At 46.1% G+C, this 17,079-nt stretch overlaps 1 protein-coding gene across 6 annotated transcripts in view; it reads left to right on the forward strand.

The window, feature by feature from the left end:
* LOC126088514 (membralin) overlaps nt 1-15,879 on the forward strand; it is a 551,852-nt gene extending 535,973 nt beyond the window's left edge. For all 6 annotated transcript variants that reach the window (XM_049906664.1, XM_049906661.1, XM_049906663.1 and 3 more), the window contains one exon: nt 14,114-15,879. In XM_049906664.1, the coding sequence (XP_049762621.1) occupies nt 14,114-14,794 (681 nt within the window). In that variant the 3' untranslated portion in view covers nt 14,795-15,879. The remainder of the gene's footprint in view (nt 1-14,113) is intronic.
* The last annotated feature ends 1,200 nt before the right edge of the window (nt 15,880-17,079 follow it).

Below are 17,079 nucleotides of genomic sequence, written 5' to 3' on the forward strand. Positions count from 1 at the left end.
AGATTCTGCCGATGATTAAATGACAGAGATTTTTATTGGTATGGTATACGTAACTGATTTTCAAGAGGGGCGTAATCATGTGTCTAATTGCCCTCATAGGGCAAACTTTGCCGTCCAGGTATCACGAAGCCAAACTTCTTACGTCTTTAGGATGAAAGTGATATCTTTTGATGCATTCTCGTCCGGATCATTATGGTTGAGTTCCTTTCAAAACATTTTCCCCTGCCTTCTTTGACCAATACGGGTCTGTGCTCTTTATTTGATAACTGTGCTGTCGATGAGACGTTAAATATACCGTCGATTTATGATAAACAAATGTAATCGTTCCATTACTAGTATCGTTCCTGGAAACTAAATAATATATTAGGTTGGTACATAAGTTTTTAACGTGTTTTTTTCATGTTGGTATTCTGGTTGCTATGTGTTTATGGATTTATTTAACGATTGTCACCCTTTATTAATAGTTCACTGTTGCTGTCTGAGTTTACATATAACAATTTTGTCATTCGGGGATAGTAAGTGAAGCTGTAAACGCTTTTGGAAATCAAAATATTCTTTTGTTTGCGTTCAGTAGACGGGTGACAGCAGCGAAGGCAACAGAAACGTTTGTGCCCTGTACGGGGAAAATGCCGTTGGACAGAACACGACAAGAAAATGGATTTCTTGTTTTAAGGGGAATCGTTTTATTAGTGACGTCCCACAATCAGGAAGACCTTCGGAGTTTGATGAATATGGTTTAAACGCGTTAATCCACTATTACCCACGTCAGTGTACTCGAGAACTGGCAGATGTTATGTACAGTGATCGTTCCATCATCGTGTGACATTTGCATGCAACGAGGAAGATTCAAAAAATGTGGTGTATGGGTACCGCATGCTCCAAGCGAAAATCACAAAAATCAGCGCGTGGGCCATATGTGCATCTCTGCTTGCGCGTCATCAAATGGTTCGGGAACAACACCAACCATTCCTATCCTGTAGTGTTACTGGTGTTGAGAAATGGCGTATTTATGCTAACATAAGGAAAAAGAAGCGAATGGTTGAGTGGAAACAAAGCAACAACTTCCCTACCAAGACCTGCACACATCCACAAAGGATAATGTTATGCATCTGGTGGAAAGCCGATGGTATGGTGTACTACAAATAGCTTCCCTGAGGTGTAACCATCACTGCTGACATTCATTGTCCACAACTGCGACGTCTTACTGTCGCAATCCAAGAACGACGGCAACCAGGAAGACTGCGTGAAGTGATTTTGCTCCAGGATAACGCTACTAGACTGACAAAAAACAATATACCTAAGTTGGGCTGGGAAGTCGTTCCGCACCCACCTTCTTCACCAGTCCCCCTGCGGGTCCGGGGATTAGAATAGGCCCGAGGTATTCCTGCCTGTCGTAAGAGGCGACTAAAAGGAGTCCATCCCCCTCACGGGGGTAGTTAGCGCCTGCGTCCGGAGACGGACGGTTTCACGACCTATAATCGTGGTCTTTTTGGTTTTTCACTTCTCGTTTCTTCCTTCCTTTTGTTGGTTCCTTTCTTTGCTCTTCTCCACCTCACTGTCTTCCTTACTCTTTCCCTTGACTTCTCCTTGCCTTCTCATTGCCTTCTTCTCCTTGCCTTCTCATTGCCTTCTTCTCCTTGCCTTCTCATTGCCTTCTTCTCCTTGCTTCCTCATTGCCTTCTTCTCCTTGCCTTCTCTGGTCTCCGCCTCGGCGTTTGAGACAGTCTGTCCTCTTTCTCCCTCTCTCTCTTCTTTTTCCTCTTCTTCCTTCCTCCCTGTGCGTGTCTGAAGGCCGACCCACGCGTTCGCACGCGTAGCCGGTGACGGGGTAACGCGTAAGTCCCCGCCCTGGGTAGACATGTAAGGCACGCGCGTACCCCCTGGTAAAGGCCAGGCCCGGGGAGGGGTGATTGCCTGAGCTGATACCTTCTGACCATGCCGATTGGTCCCTCCGTCTGTTTCTCGGGAGGTGTGACCTGAGGTGTAAACATTCACCTAAGGCGGGAGTGCCCTCTGAGAGGGTCCCCACAAGGAAGGAGCGCGCCATCGGAGACGCTGGCAATCATGGGGGATTCTTCCGCAATGGATTCTACTCCATCGCTTTCGACTTCGACCCAAAAACGGAAACGTGACCAGCCAACAGTGACAAAAGTACTACCGCCTGCCCCACAGTTCCTCGTAGTTTCTCGATCTGAGGACGGAAAGGATTTTTCCTCTGTCAACCCTTTCGTTATTCAGAAGGGCGTAGATGCAATAGCCGGATCTGTCAAATCTTGTACCAGGTTGCGTAACGGTACCTTATTACTAGAAACTGAGAATGCCTTTCAGGCACAAAAACTGCTTCGGGCCACACTCTTGTACACGTTCCCTGTCCGGGTGGAGGCCCACCGAACTTTGAATTCGTCTCGTGGTGTAGTCTATAGTAGCTCCCTCGACGGATTGACTGACGAGGAGCTTCAATCTTTCCTCGCTGAGCAGGGCGTGACGGCTGTCCATAGGGTCGTGAAAAAGGTCAACAATAACCTTGTACCGACCCGGACACTTTTCTTGACCTTCGATAGTGTTAAGCTGCCATCGCGCATCAAGGCGGGCTACGAGGTTATTTCTGTTCGCCCCTATGTCCCGACACCTACGCGCTGCTACCAGTGTCAGCGTTTCAATCACACTCGACAGTCTTGCTCCAATGCGGCTAAATGTGTCACTTGTGGCAGGGATGCCCATGAGGGTGACTGTCCACCTCCGTCTCCTCGTTGTGTGAACTGTCAGGGTGACCATGCCGCATCCTCCCGCGACTGTCCTGTCTATAAGGAAGAACGCTGTATCCAAGAAATTCGGGTCAAAGAGAAAGTGTCCACCTCGGCTGCTCGCAAGCTATTGGCTAGTAGGAAGCCCACGCTGCTCCCAGCGGGGAAATACAGCACTGTCCTCGCCTCTCCTCGGACTACCCGGGAGGTAGCAACCCAGACATGCGATCTGACCTTCAGCACCACGGTCGTCCGTTCGGCCAGTGCTAAGATCGCGCGGTCGACGTCTCCTCTTCCTCCCATCACCCCACAGACACCAGCCACTTCCTCAGCTTCTGCTAAGTCGAAGACCCCGAAGTCAGATGCACGGGCCTTCAAGAAGGAACCATCCCGTGCAGACTTCCTCCGTCCCTCGACCTCCCAGCCTTCGACCGGTACTTCCACCAAACGTCCTTCTAAAAAGGCGCATAGGAAGCACAGTTCTCCTTCTCCGCCACGGCGCCTTTCTTCTCCTGCGCCACCCAGCGGTTGCCGCCCCAGGCCGTCATCCGTTTCGCCTGGCCGCACCGCTGGTAGCCGAACATCTGGCCGTTCACCGGCGGAGGAAGCTCCCCCTCCCGGCCATCCTCCCGAGATGGCCGATGACCCTATAGACCCCATGGACGATGACTGTCCGCCTACTGATAGCGGCGGCAGTGCTCGCTCGAAGCCAGGCCCTAAGCGGCCTTCGAGGTGACCCCTTCTCTCATCTTCCTTTTCTTACGATGGCACTTATTAACTGGAATATTCGCAGCATTCGCTCCAACCGAGAGGACTTGAAGTTGCTGCTCCGCTTGCATCGTCCCCTCGTCGTAGCCCTTCAGGAAACGAAGCTACGCCCATGCGATCAAATTGCCTTGGCACACTACACCTCTGTGCGTTTTGACCTACCCCCTGTGGTAGGTATCCCAGCTCATGGAGGGGTTATGTTGCTGGTCCGGGATGATATTTACTACGATCCCATCACGTTGCACACCGGCCTGCAGGCAGTTGCCATCCGCATTACGCTCCCCACCTTTACGTTTTCCTTTTGTACCGTTTACACTCCATCTGCCGTTACCAGGGCAGACATGATGCAACTTATTGCTCAGCTACCTGCACCATTTTTGTTAACTGGAGTCTTCAATGCCCACCATCCCCTTTGGGGCTCTCCAGCATCCTGCCCGAGGGGCTCCTTGTTAGCAGACCTTTTCAACCAGCTCAATCTTGTCTGCCTCAATACTGGCGCCCCTACTTTTCTTTCGGACACATCTCATACCTATTCCCATTTAGACCTCTCTATCTGTACTCCCCAACTTGCACGCCGGTTTGAGTGGTATGCACTTGCTGATACATATTCGAGCGACCACTTACCGTGTGTTATCCATCTCCTGCAGCATACTCCCTCTCCGTGCTCCTCTAGTTGGACCATCTCCAAGGCAGACTGGGGGCTCTTCTCTTCCAGGGCGACCTTTCAGGATCAAACCTTCACAAGCTGCGATCGTCAGGTCGCACACCTCACGGAAGTCATTCTCGCTGCTGCTGAATATTCCATCCCTCACCCTACTTCTTCTCCACGTCGCGTACCGGTCCCCTGGTGGACCGCAGCATGTAGAGACGCTTTACGTGCTCGTCGACGTGCTTTACGCACCTTTAAACGCCACCCTACAGTGGCGAATTGTATTAATTATAAACGATTACGTGCTCAGTGTCGTCGTATTATTAAAGAAAGCAAGAAAGCCAGCTGGGCTGCTTTCACAAGCACCTTCAACAGTTTTACTCCTTCTTCTGTTGTCTGGGGTAGCCTGCGCCGGCTATCTGGCACTAAGGTCCACTCCCCAGTTTCTGGCTTGAAGGTCGCGAATGAAATCCTTGTGGCCCCTGAGGCTGTCTCCAATGCCTTCGGCCGCTTTTTCGCCGAGGTTTCGAGCTCCGCTCATTACCACCCTGCCTTCCTCCCCCGCAAACAGGCAGAGGAGGCTAGGCCACCTGACTTCCGCTCCTCGAATTGTGAAAGTTATAATGCACCATTCACCATGCGGGAACTCGAAACCGCACTTGGCCGATCACGGTCCTCCGCTCCAGGGCCTGATTCTATTCATATTCAGATGTTGAAGAACCTTTCTCCTGCGGGTAAAGGTTTTCTTCTTCGTACATACAATCGCATCTGGATTGAGGGACATGTTCCCGCATGCTGGCGCGAGTCTATTGTTGTCCCGATTCCTAAGCCGGGGAAGGACAAGCACTTGCCTTCCAGTTATCGACCTATCTCGCTTACCAGCTGTGTCTGTAAAGTGATGGAGCGAATGGTTAACTCTCGATTGGTTTGGCTGCTCGAGTCTCGACGCCTACTTACCAATGTACAATGTGGATTTCGAAGGCGCCGCTCTGCTGTTGACCATCTGGTTACCTTGTCGACCTTCATTATGAATAACTTCTTGCGGAAGCGCCCGACCGCGGCTGTGTTCTTTGATTTGGAGAAGGCTTACGACACCTGTTGGAGGGCGGGCATTCTCCGCACCATGCATACATGGGGCTTTCGCGGTCGCCTCCCTCTTTTTATTTGTTCCTTTTTATTGGATCGACAGTTCAGGGTACGTGTGGGTTCTGTCCTGTCCGACACCTTTCGCCAGGAGAATGGGGTGCCACAGGGCTCAGTTTTGAGCGTCGCTCTCTTCGCCATCGCGATCAATCCAATAATGGATTGCCTCCCAGCTGATGTATCAGGCTCCCTTTTCGTGGACGATTTTACCATCTATTGCAGCGCGCAGTGTACACGTGTCCTGGAGCGCTGTCTTCAGCGTTCTCTTGACCATCTTTACTCCTGGAGTGTCGCCAATGGCTTCCGTTTTTCTGCCGAGAAGACGGTCTGTATTAACTTCTGGCGCTACAAAGAGTTTCTCCCACCGTCCTTACGACTCGGTCCCGTTGCTCTCCCAATCGTGGAGACAACCAAATTTTTAGGCCTTACCTTTGACAGGAAACTTAGCTGGTCTCCACATGTGTCATATTTGGCCGCCCGTTGTACCCGTTCTTTAAATGTCCTCCGTGTTCTCAGTGGTATGTCGTGGGGAGCGGATCGAACCGTCCTACTTCGTCTATATCGGTCGATCGTCCGCTCCAAGCTGGATTATGGGAGCTTCGTATACTCCTCTGCACGGCCATCCATCTTACGCCGCCTCAACTCCATACAACATCGGGGTTTACGACTTGCGATCGGAGCATTTTATACCAGTCCCGTAGAGAGTCTTCATGCTGACGCTGGCGAATTGCCACTCACCTACCGGCGCGATATACTGCTTTGTCGGTATGCCTGTCGGCTACTGTCAATGCCCGACCATCCGTCTTATCGTTCCTTTTTTGACGACTCTCTTGACCTTCAATACGGGTTGTATGTCTCTGCCTTGCTACCCCCTGGGGTTCGCTTTCGTCGCCTCCTTCAACACCTTAATTTTTCACTCCCTGCAACCTTTCGAGTGGGCGAGAGCCGCACGCCACCTTGGCTCCAGGCTCAGGTCCGCGTTCACCTCGACCTCAGCTCGCTCCCAAAAGAGGTCACCCCCGGTTCGGTCTACCACTCCCGTTTTTTGGAACTTCGTTCGCAATTCATCAACATGACTTTCATTTATACAGATGGCTCTAAGACCAATGACGGGGTCGGGTGTTCCTTTATTGTCGGGGCACAAAGTTTCCAATACCGGCTCCATGGCCATTGTTCGGTCTTCACAGCTGAGCTCTTTGCCCTCTACCAGGCTGTTCTTTACATCTGCCGCCACCGACATTCTGCTTATGTCATATGCTCAGATTCCCTGAGCGCCATCCAGAGCCTCAGTGATCCGTACCCGGTTCACCCTTTCGTACACCGGATCCAACGCTCTCTCCAGCAGCTGGTGGACGTCGGTACGCCGGTTAGCTTTCTGTGGGTTCCTGGCCATGTCGGTATCCCTGGGAACGAAGCTGCAGATGCCGCGGCCAAGGCTGCGGTCCTCCAGCCTCGGACAGCTTCTTGTTGTGTCCCTTCGTCCGATTTTAGCAGGGTCATTTGTCGGCGCGTCGTGTCGCTGTGGCATGCCGATTGGGCTGCACTTACCGACAACAAGCTTCGGGCCTTAAAACCTCTTCCCGTGGCTTGGACGTCCTCCTCACGCCCTTCTCGGCGGGAGGAGGTCGTTTTAGCAAGGTTACGAATTGGACACTGCCGGTTCAGCCATCGCCATCTGCTGACGGCTGCGCCGGCGCCGTTCTGCCCATGTGGGCACTTGCTGACGGTTAGGCACATTTTAATGTCCTGTCCAGATCTTACCACACTGCGCCTCGATCTTAACCTGCCTAATACTTTCGATGCCATTTTAGCGGATGACCCACGAGCAGCTGCTCGTGTTCTTTGTTTTATCAATTTGACAAACCTCGCTAAGGACATTTGATGATGTTTTTTAATCCTCTGCCTGTCCGTCTGTCTTTTATTGTGTTTTCCCTTTTAGTTGTTGTTGTCAACTTGTGCCTCGCGGTGCATTTTTAGAGTAGTCAGGGCGCTAATGACCATTGAAGTTGTGCGCCCTAAAACCACAAAAAAAAAAAAAAAAAAAATTCTTCACCAGATCTTGCGTCCTCAAGTACACCTTTTCCGCTCTCTATCGAACAACCTCCAAGGAATTTCCTTTTGTGGATGAAAATGCGCTCCGAACATGGCTCGACGAGTTCGTCTCCTCAAAACTACATAATTTCTACCGCAACAGAATCGGAAAGATACCCCAACGTTGACAGACTGTTTTAAATAGTGAAGGAGAACATATTATTGATGTTTAAAGGTCTCTGTTATGTGTATCTTTGTGTTTATTAAACTCATGGAAAAACGGAACGAACTAATATGCCAACCCAATAGCTACGGACTTCGTGAACTCATTTATCAGATAAACTGTCTTAACATAAGATTCTAGCTACAAGTTCTGATTGTCATCTCGAAGAAGTCTAGTTTAAGACATGAAAGCATGGACTGCTGAATCAATGTGCTGCTTCAGATGCAGGAAACGAACTGCCGTCTGATATTCCTCTTTTGGTCCCATCGTCTGGTTTCGTCCTTTGGTACTATGGCGTGAGATTTCAGGACTCCAGAAATGCAGCTTGCAAAATAAATAAAAAATACTAATTTTTTGGAGGTGATAATTGAAACTTTGACTTCGCCTCGTACAGTCCCAGTAAGGCGTTTGGTTCACTCCATTGTTCATGTGAAGTGCTTGGGCTTCGTACCCTGTCAGGGTTGTTAGTTTGTCGCGGAGTGTGACGCTGTTGGGATTAAACGAAGAGACCGCCTGCCTCCCTGTAGCTTCCGCAGCCCGCGCGCTGTCGGACTGTTCTTCCCTCCTCTCCCCTCCCCTTCGCCCCTCCTCCCTTTACCCTCGGCACCAGACTCTAGTGGTAGACGCCCGCCTGACCGCCGCCGACGCAGCCTCCGCCGCTCATCTGCATATTGAGCAGCCACCAAGATTAAAATGCTTCACTATGCAAAATAATTCGTCGGCTTGTTGCCCGCGGCTGCCAGCCCACGACGGCGTTTTCTTGCACGGCTGCTGCGCTTGTAATCCTGTATGCTCGGTTATTCACTTTGAGGGAGATGTGATGCTCTCGCCTTGCGGGCGTTTCTTCCGATACGGCGCCTTTTCTGCAGCATACTCGATGGATTCGCTTAAATGGAACAGAATGTTCTGTGATGCTGTTCGGTTGGAAGGTGGTGGAGTAAGCCTTAGTAAAGAGTCTTCTGGTGTGTCATCCACCCCTATTCACATGCAGTCCCTACCAGAAGCAAAATTAAAAATCGGCCATCACGTACGTTAATTCTGAAGAGAAGTAGACTAATTGTTGTAATTAGTTTTCTGCAGCTCTAGAAATGTATTTCAAAGACAGGCCATGTCTAAGCATGAAGGTTCTGAGGAAAAACACAAAAGAATTGCCAATTGCACACACTTCACGATTAATACTACGTCAAAGCTCCCAGTGTTGTCAGCTAGACAAACAACGAATGTCTTTATACTGTTTAATAATCCGTTTTCCTCGTCGCAAGTCCACATGCACGAGCCACTGAGCATTGTTCGAACCTGTTCCACACACTTCCGAAATTTACGATCGAGCAGTGTGAAGTGTTGATTAAGACGTTGGTCTCATAATGGGGAGGCACTGGGTCCATATCCGCGTACGGAAAAAGCTTTTCTTAGAAATTTCTCTCTGTCTTCCAGAGCATTATGGCGGAGTTCCATTGAAAAAATTCTTTTTCCTCTCCTTTGACGAATACGGGCCTATGATCTATATCTAATAGCTATGCTATGGATGAGACGTTAACTATCCCTTCTATGTACGATAAACTGATATAATCGTTCCATTACTAGTATGATATCTGAAAAGTAAATAATATAAAAATTTCGATAAAAATCCCAACGCCAGTTGGACTGAACTCCGAGGCTTTTATAAACACATTACAAAGGCGAAGCGGTTAGGCTGACAGATGGCGTAAACGTGAGACGACCAACGCCCCTTCATGTGTACCTAAAGAAGTTAGTGAATGAAGAACCTTAAGCAAAGCGTAGATGTGAAAGAAAGTCTCCTGACGCCAAAGGGTGGTACACTGAGGACCGGCTGTTGCGACGTAACCAGTAAACAGAAGAATGTGGTACATGCAGTGACCACACCCCTCTTGCACCCCCTCCCCCCATGCCCCACAGGCCCTCTGTGAGCGCATGGTGTGTGTGTGTGTGTGTGTGTGTGTGTGTGTGTGTGTGTGAGTGATATTCATGGTTGTTATTATAAACACATCAACATCATAATAATTAATTGTTTTGTGTTCATCACTTGTGTATAATAATTTTATTGTGCTGCGCTGATCAACGAGCTGTCAGCATCCGTCGTCTACAAAAATGGTCTCAAATAGCGGTGCGTGATCTATTTTCAGGAGTTGATGATTTACACATTTTAAATACTTTGACAAATTATTTGGCACAACAACTGTTTATCACTATCTTAAAACTACTAGTTTCCGTAAAACAACAGACTATCCTCAGGCGTGAAAGAAGACGTTAATTATAGTTCGTATTTTTAATCATGCTCATTTCCATGTAGATCAACGGTGTGCGTTAGGCAATATACAATATGTTAGCGAGGCTACTCTGACCTTGTCCTACAGCCGGTCAACTTATTGCTCGACGAGTTGACTGCCAACTACAAGTTATTTCGTACCTGACGACCTCGCCGCTGGCGTTCATTACTAGTTGACTCGTAGCAAATATTTGCGATTTACGGGTCTTGGCCGCCAGGGACACGTATAGTAAATTTTCTGGGTGTGGTGCAACAGAAGTTTTATTTTCACACATGGAAAAAACTAACATAAAAATGCATAAAAAAGTTCATACAAACTATAGACGTAAAATATATACATGTGTCGCTAATGGTAATGAAAATACAGTTTTTTTTTTTACGATGATGTATGTTGAAGCAGTCTTTCACGCAAAGAACCTGATTTTATTCACAAATAGGACAAAAATACCGCGATTCACGGCGTCTCTTTTGTTGCGTGCACGTCTTTGTTGGCCGCACGTTTTTCTCTAAATAATGAAAGCTGCCACCTGTCCTGATTTTCTTCTGGGTGTCTGGAATCTTATCCCCAGTCAAAGCTTCTCTCAAAGCTAGAGACTTGATACTCCTTCCTGCTGCTTGATTATAAAACTGATGGGCATTATGCAGATACATTTCCATTATTTGAAGAGCAAGCTTTTTCGACCATCTATGAGTTCGTAGCAGTGCTGAATAATACGACAGCGTTTGTTCTGACCGATTAACACCTGCCATTCCGTTGTTGTAGTTTCTGACTATGTTTGGTTTCAAGGCAACTTTGCAAACTTTGACCATTTCGGAACGGTGCTTATGAGAAATACTCAGGACTTCCCTTTTGTCCTTCCATTTGCATACAACAACGGTGTCATCTTTTCGCGCCATCTGATCTTTCTTCAGTTTCATAGTAACTAAGATTTTAGGTTTTCCTTTCTGTTGTTACGTAATACTCCACACACATAGTTTATGTAAGTCGACAACAGTTTTGTGATACAGAATTATAAAAATTGTACATATATAGAAAAGACCGTATTCCTTGTTCAACAAAACTTCCATCAGGTGTAAAACAAATTCAGATGCGTGACCCATCTCGGTCTTCTCCTGTGACTTGCCATAGTAGATATTTGTTTTGGGAACCACTCCATTAGATTCATAAAGTTTTACACCACCCGTGTGTTTCTTGTTCTTGGTATACTGCCTTAAAAGACAGACGGCCACGCCACAAAACCATTGATTCGTCACTGCACAGATTCTTGCATGGAACGTAATTATTGCTCATGATGCTATTTAAATTGTCCGAAACTGATCTAATTCTGTAGAGTCAGTCATTGGATTGCAATGAGTTGTCTGAGAAGTGTAGATATCCCAGTAACAGCTGAAATCTATTTCTACTCGTAACGGCTCTCCAAAATGGGACGTAAAAAGGTTTTGTTTCCCAGTAATGTTCTGTCAGTGCAGAACAACAGGGTCTCATGTGCACCAACAGCCCCAGAAATACTTTCATTTCCACAACATCTCCCTATCTCTCCTTCTCGAGAGCCTGGTTGATCTTCTTCTCCCACGTTTTTCTGCTTCCTGTCTTGCATATAGATTTGTTTTCTCGCATAAAGACATTAGTAACTCTTCGGGGGGAAAGAAAAGAATCGATAAGTCAATTGGCGTCTAAATTTTGTTTGTCTAATTTCAATCCCACATCCTCGCTGAACACCATTACTGGTGCATCTTGAGGAATGTCATTCCACTCATCAGTGTTGTACATAGTGCATGCTACTGGACCAACCTGCTTGTGTTTTCCATTACATTCACTGTTATCTGCATATGAGTCCTCAATTGAATACTCACATGGAGATGGTTCGCAGAGACTTCCACCATCTGAGAATTTGTCCATAAACTCGTCCCATTCCAATTCGTTCACGTTAGCTAGCTGTTCAAGTTCAACATCACTCAATTTCTTATTACTAGCCAGTTTACGAGGAAAATTGAACGCAGATAACGATACAGGTGTGAATCATCTGCAACGAAGACTGAACAAATACTCATGCAGTTACAACAAAGACATGTATCGTATTGTCGAACATCATTAGAAATACGCAAGCTTGACTGATTGTGATAACGAGTTATCTCGTACTTGGCGTCCGAGCTGAACTCTCGACGCCAACTACGAGATAACATATAGGCTCCACTTTTCCATCAAGAATTTTTTAAAGTTTCGGTGGTATAGATGGATTACAAATGAGATGACGAATCAAACTGTCTGAAGCGCTTAACATGGCTTGCAGGTTACTCATTTTGACCATGGCACTCAAGGTCTAAATAGATTCGAATATATCAGATTCTCTTCCGATTTTTATAATGTTATTACAGTTAAAATATAACGTCGATATAATTATAAATGATGGTGATTGATCGGAGCCGGCCGCGGTGGCCGACCGGTTCTAGGCGCTTCAGTCCGGAACCGCGTGACTGCTACGGTCGCAGGTTCGAATCCTGCCTCGGGCATGGATGTGTGTGATGTCCTTAGGTTAGTTAGGTTTAAGTAGTTCTATGTTCTAGGGACTGATGACCTCAGATATTAAGTGCCATGGTGCTCAGAGCCATTTGAACCATTTTTTGTTTGGTCGCATCTCCTGAAATTAATGCCGCCCTCTCCCCTTTTTTTTATAGCTGAGGACGGTCGGTTTGACCGGAACTAGTAGTTCCGACGTGCAGCCATTGTGTCGAGTCATGATTTTTCAGAAATTTTCTTGGTACTGTGCAGCAATTTTTATTGATTCCGCACGTGAGCAGTTGTCACCTGAGGATAACTGACGAGCCGAAAACAGACGAGTTCTTAAATTAATGTAATTGTTGTGAGACGTGATTGTATAATAATATGTATGTAAGGAATGAAGCTAAAGCTGGTAGTGACAAAACTGTTCTGCGGAATAGATCTTTCGTACGGTCAAAAGGAATAGTAGTCTCATTTTCACGGGCTGATTACTTGCTTACTGTTCCTTCAGCTTCATTTGTGATCCATATCGTTGATCTTTTTTTTTTGGGTGGAGGGGGGGAGGGTTGATCAGGCGTCACATGTCATCAGCAAAACTCGTGAAAATGCCTGCAATCTGGAAGACGTGAATTTATTCCTGTGGAGTTTGTAATCATGACTCGTGCCTACTAATGTTTTCCTTAGGTTGATTTGCTGCACAGTTTTTGGTGTTACGTTACAGCTTCTTTTTGTGCAGAGTGTAGTAGGATAACGTTTTTAAAATTTGTCAAATGTAGATGATCTGATTTAGACCTTTTTTATGTAAGGAACCTGCAGCCGGAAATGTGAAATAAAATTTATACACAGTATGCATTTTCTACGCTTTCGTAGCCCAAATGAAATACAAAAATACTGTAGTCTAGAAAACGTTTATTGACAATACAGTACAATCGAATACTGTAAACCGAACCTGTGCTAACGTAGAGTAAATGTTCAGTGTGATGACAATCAGCGTCGTTGCATAATGTGCAACGACGAACCATGTCCCGTTTCTTTCTCTTTACTATTTCGTGGTCTGGTCTGGTGGTATCAAACGCTGTAAAGATGCGCTCAGTTACCTCAGATGCTATACCTACTGTGTTGAGTACACAAGGGACTTTACGTAACCCCACTCCCCCTCCTAGAGGAAGAAGTCAAGAGGGGTGAGGTCAGCGGACCACAAAGGCCAGGGGACTGAGAATCACCTTTCAGCTATTTTCTACCTGAAGTTGGTCGTGAGAGATGCCTTGGTCTGACGATCAAAGTGCGCTGGATGACCATCGTTCCGAAACCACAAACTGGCGCACAGTTGCTAGGGAACGTCCTCCACAACTTAGCTCAAGGCATTCTCCAGAAACTTCAAGCACCATGCGTCATTCAAACGATATGAGCAGATATGTGGTCCAGCCAAATGTTCTCCAAGAACTTCAGCCCAAAGATTCACTGAGAATCTCACCTAGTAACCTTCTGTGCAGGTAGTGAGTGAATGTTCAATAGCCCAGCGGTGGCTGTGGGAACTTTATTTCACACTTCCGGCTACGGATTCCTTATAATAAAACGTTCAAAATTTCATCCTCTACAGTCTATCAAATTTTTAAAGCGTTACTCTCTTACACCTTGTGTGTCATTCACTTGTTTTTCTGCATACTTCTGTCAATATGTTTCGTATCCATAAATATGCACGCGAAGATTTTGTTAGCACATAACGTTTCTCTGTCACGATAATTTACTTTTATATGCTTTGTTTCAGCATTCGATGCTGTACTTCTTCCACCATTACGAGCTGCCAGTGATCCTCCAGCAGGCTCATATCCAACACCTGCTGTTGCGGACTCAGCAGCAACAGCAACAACAGCAGCAGCAACAGCAGCCGCCACCTACGCCACCACCTTCACCGCAGCAAGAGGCCCCGCCCCCACTCCAGCAGGGTTCTCAGGCGTCGCTCCCGCCACCGTCGTCTGCTGCTCCGGAGGCGGAATCGGCGACAGCTGCCGAAGGTGAGGTGACAGGCGCCGCAGGAGGGAGCGCGTCTCCGGCACCACAGCAGCGAGAGCAGTCCGCGGGTTCCGAACAGCGCGGTTCGGCAGCTGACAGTCAAGAAGTTTTCCCGCCTCGCGTGCAATCACTCTCACAGAGTCTGCAAGAGGTTGAGGAGGATTTTACGCAGTCTTTACAGGCGAGTACGTCTTCATCTGACGCAACCGGAGATCAAACCACCATCTCAGCCAGTGAACGTGAAGAGTCCACACAGTCGCCGCTTAATTCCTCAAAGTCATTGCACCGAGATGTAGGGGAGGAACAACAGACGAGTCAGCCGGGTCAAGGAGATACGGGGCAGTCAGCTGCTCATGTCTCGTCAACATCTCCTACCGGAGACGGATCAGAAAATGACCAACGGCAAGTAGCGACCGGGCAGGAGCAGAATCAGTGACGACAGATTCCCATTGTACCTCTCACATAGTTCCTGTGCTGAATACAAGCAGGTGCTCGTCGTGCTGAATCACTTCTCAAGTAGACGGAACTTTCGCCTATGGGCAACACGGGAATTGCGACACTCTTCTCACAAATGAGCTGCTGTAAATACTCTGATGCTGTTTGCTACAGTGACTGACCACGTGATACGTGGGAGCGTTAAAAGCGGGATATTTTGATAAAATCTGTGTGTGCGTAAAATTGTGACGTGACGTGATGTGATGCCCATGTGTGTTATTATCTGTGAAGACCATATTGTTATATGTACAGGTCTGATGTGATTTTTTTTTGTATTGTACATATTTGAGGACTATATTCTCTGGAGACCTGTCTTGTTCGTATGTGTTGCCCACGATGAAATTTTGGATCCTCAATGCCTGAAGACTGGCCATGTGATGGCTAACTGTTGACATGTGTAAAATCATTTTATGGTTTTACGTATGCCTACCCTTTATTAATCGCAGCAGACAGTGCAATTTAGATGGTCATAAATGTTAGCACATCCTATCGCGTTTTTGTTAATATTTCCTACTGTACTTTCTGAAGTATTTTAACACTGAAAGCTGTGCTTCATTGAAGGCAAGATTATGATGGATACTTCAGTCTCAGATGTCGGTGAGATCGAGACCTCTTAGCACCTATTCTACCACTCTGCACTGCGACAGCTGCTTTGTGTTTCTTTTAAATTGAAAATGCTCTATCACTTTTACTGATCAAAATGGCACTTCAGTTAATGGGTCACGTACTTCGAAAAATTTATTGTGTTTACATATTTTGTGGTTCTTTTCGTAGGAAATAAGTGACTGATTAATGATATTTTAGATATCCATTAATATGTACGAATATCTTTATTGATCAGTCTACCTTTGGCAGTTGATTTACAAATACTGTACATTAAAGAGAAATTCGTTTCTGCCATCAGATGTGCATGAAACATTTCGTTTAAGTATGTTTCTAAAGTAAGGCGCATGTTGTGAAGTCTTCTTGTTACAAAGTGTTAATATGTTAAACGAGAAGAATAAATTAAAGCTTTAATAATTCCTATTTACTTTAATAGTTGTTTTATGGTATCCAATCAAGTAATCAGCTGTGACATTTTACAGCTTTTCTTTACTATCTTTATTTTTCTTGATATGTAAGCAAAAAATTGACATCCCATTTCTTGACTGGAAAATCAGCTCATAGTCAGCACTCTGTACTATTGGATGATTACTGAGCCACTCTAATCTACGCCGTCAAATGGAACTGATTTATTTTTCAAAGAAACTGTACGTTTGAATGTTCAATTCCGTAAGTATTATTTCTCCTTCTTTACGACTTGTCTGTTCTGGCATTCATAATAACGTATTGTAATTGTCCATTATATGGCCAGTTTTTATTTCATTTCTTCTTTACAAGTTTCTATTTTAATGGGCTATCTTTCTGTCACTTCGCTCAATTACCTCTACTGCAAAGTCATCCTGGTGCTGTTTATGGTAAAAATTTCTTAACTGTAGAATGTATGTATCAATGTGAAAAGGATACTTATCGCTTGGGTGACAACTTCTTTCCGTAACATGTTTTCCTACTTTTCCTTCTGTCAAACTCGATAGCGTCATTTTGCGTAGCGTCAGGTCTCATAGACACCACAATTTTCTCTGCAGACTTTGAACATTATGCACATTACTCCACTGACCTTCAATTGTTCCGCAAGAAATACTTACAATAAGTCTCGATGTGGTCTTTCCGCCTTCACGTTTTTGTAACGGGAGTGGTAATCTGATTCGGCTGAAACTAAATTCATTGTTATGAATTTAATGGGGAATACTCGAAATTACATTTGCAATAATTTGTGATAGGCGTTAGACGTAATGACCATGTTTAATGTTCAATGAAAGTGTTAATCTTACCACATGTATTTATTGTCAGTAGCTTCCATTTTATTATTAAAGCAGCATGGCAGTATTGGCACTGCCAAGGGCGCCTTAGATTTTAGCAGTGTATAACTATTACTCTATCGTTTAGGTGACAGTGATGAGTACAAGTGAAGTGCGTCGTGATATTCTTTTGGTGGTGTTGCTTATGAGCATCATTATAATCATCATGATGGATAGCCTATTCCTCTAGAGCAACACAAAGAATGCCGACGAACATACGACCCATCTGGCCGATGGTTGAACATAAACAGTGCCACACCCCTCACTCTGAGAGGACCTGCAGAGAGGCTTGGAATTAACTGCAGCACACTGGCGTCAGTCAGGTGAC

Source organism: Schistocerca cancellata, chromosome 6 (assembly GCF_023864275.1).
Source record: "Schistocerca cancellata isolate TAMUIC-IGC-003103 chromosome 6, iqSchCanc2.1, whole genome shotgun sequence".
Classification (NCBI taxonomy): Eukaryota; Metazoa; Arthropoda; class Insecta; order Orthoptera; family Acrididae; genus Schistocerca; species Schistocerca cancellata.